Raw genomic sequence first — 1,603 nt, forward strand, 5'->3', positions numbered from 1 at the left:
TGGAGGGAAGAGAGGGGGAAGGCTGGAAGCAAACGTACTTTGGCTTGTATCCTCGAGTAGGTCTTGTAAAGCTGTCCGAGCCGCTGAATTTATCTCGGGTCTTCTCCTTTCCCAAGCTCGCCCAGCCGCCTTCCCTGCTGGAGCCCAGCGTGGGCCTGGCGGGAGGTGAGTTAAAAGTCATAAAGGCTGATCCAAATTTATCCGACACGTAACAAATCTTGCCGTCCATCTTCCCCTTCTTCATTTGTGGTGGTGCTTGTGCATCCATAAGGTGGGGCGAGCAGGGGCAGCTGCTGTCCTGGGAGGAGGCGGGTGGGGATGGAGAGGGGAACTGCCCTCCTTCACCCTCTCTAAATTTCACAGGTGAGAAGCCTTTCAAGTGCGAGTTTGAGGGCTGCGACAGGCGCTTCGCCAACAGCAGTGACAGGAAGAAACACATGCACGTCCACACCTCGGACAAGCCCTACATCTGCAAGGTGTGCGACAAATCCTACACCCACCCCAGCTCACTTAGGAAACACATGAAGGTAAATCACCGCCGTGCTCCAGCCCTTTCCTCCCTGAGCTGGTGTGCTCAGGGCTCATTCCTCCGGGGCAGGGCAGGGCCGAGTTCCGTGTTCCCGGAGCGGCCCGAGCCGTCCCCGCTGTCTGGGCTGTACAGCCCGGGGAAATGGCGTAGTTTCTTTCCGTGCTGCCCCTGGTGCAAGCGCTGCCCGGGTTGCGGAGCGGGGCTCGGTGCGGGCAGGCTGTGCAAGGGCAGGCTCGCCCGTGGCGGCGGCCCCTCGTGCTGGGATGCTGCAGCCGTGTCCGGGGCCACGGCCGGCGCTTGTCGCAGGGCACGGGCTGCCTGAGGGCCGGGCAGGGCCGGGCCGCTGCTCACAGTGCCCCTCCTGCACGGAGGAGCAGCCCAGCGCGGTGGCTGAGGCCCTGAGCTCGCTCCCATCTCTGCCTCTTGGTTTTAGGTGCACGAATCCCAGGGGTCGGACTCTTCCCCTGCGGCCAGTTCGGGGTATGAGTCCTCCACCCCCCCTGCGGTGGGCTCCGCCGGCAGTAAGGACTCCACTAAAACGCCGCCGGCCGCCCTGCAGAGTAACCCCGGCCATAACCCTGGACTGCCCCCCAATTTTAATGAGTGGTATGTGTGAAGGCAGCTGCTGCCCGGCCACAGACTGGACCAAATGCACAGGGAACGAGGAAAGAAAAAGGACAAATCAAGCCAACTGCACCTCGCTCCCACGGAAATGGAGTTTCCACACCGACGACCGCATAGGGCTACACCTACTTAACTGCCAGGATGCGGAGGGGGGTCTTTTATTATTATATTATAATTATTACTATTTTTTTGCAAGCCCAGACGCTGGACTAGCCATGTCCTTTTCTCAGGATTAGATTTCTCTTTTTTTGTTGTCATTTTTTTTCAGTCTCAGTCGTTTCTTTGATTTTCACCCCCCCCACCTTGCCTGAGTCTCTGTTCCTCCAATTCCCCACTTACTTTATTTTTCCTAATTTCTTTCTTTCTTTCTTTCTTTCTTTCTTTCTTTCTTTCTTTCTTTCTTTCTTTCTTTCTTTCGGTGGGATGTTGACATGAGGATGAAAATTCTCC

The 1,603-nt window shown here is 56.9% G+C and overlaps 1 protein-coding gene across 1 annotated transcript in view; it reads left to right on the forward strand.

The window, feature by feature from the left end:
- ZIC3 (Zic family member 3) overlaps positions 1 to 1,145 on the forward strand; it is a 2,483-nt gene extending 1,338 nt beyond the window's left edge. Inside the window, exons 2-3 of the mRNA XM_058032760.1 lie at positions 364 to 527; positions 963 to 1,145. Of these exons, the coding sequence (XP_057888743.1) occupies positions 364 to 527; positions 963 to 1,145 (347 nt within the window). The remainder of the gene's footprint in view (positions 1 to 363; positions 528 to 962) is intronic.
- Positions 1,146 to 1,603: the final 458 nt, after the last annotated feature.

The sequence above is a fragment of the Melospiza georgiana genome, chromosome 12 (genome assembly GCF_028018845.1).
Source record: "Melospiza georgiana isolate bMelGeo1 chromosome 12, bMelGeo1.pri, whole genome shotgun sequence".
NCBI classification, from domain to species: Eukaryota; Metazoa; Chordata; class Aves; order Passeriformes; family Passerellidae; genus Melospiza; species Melospiza georgiana.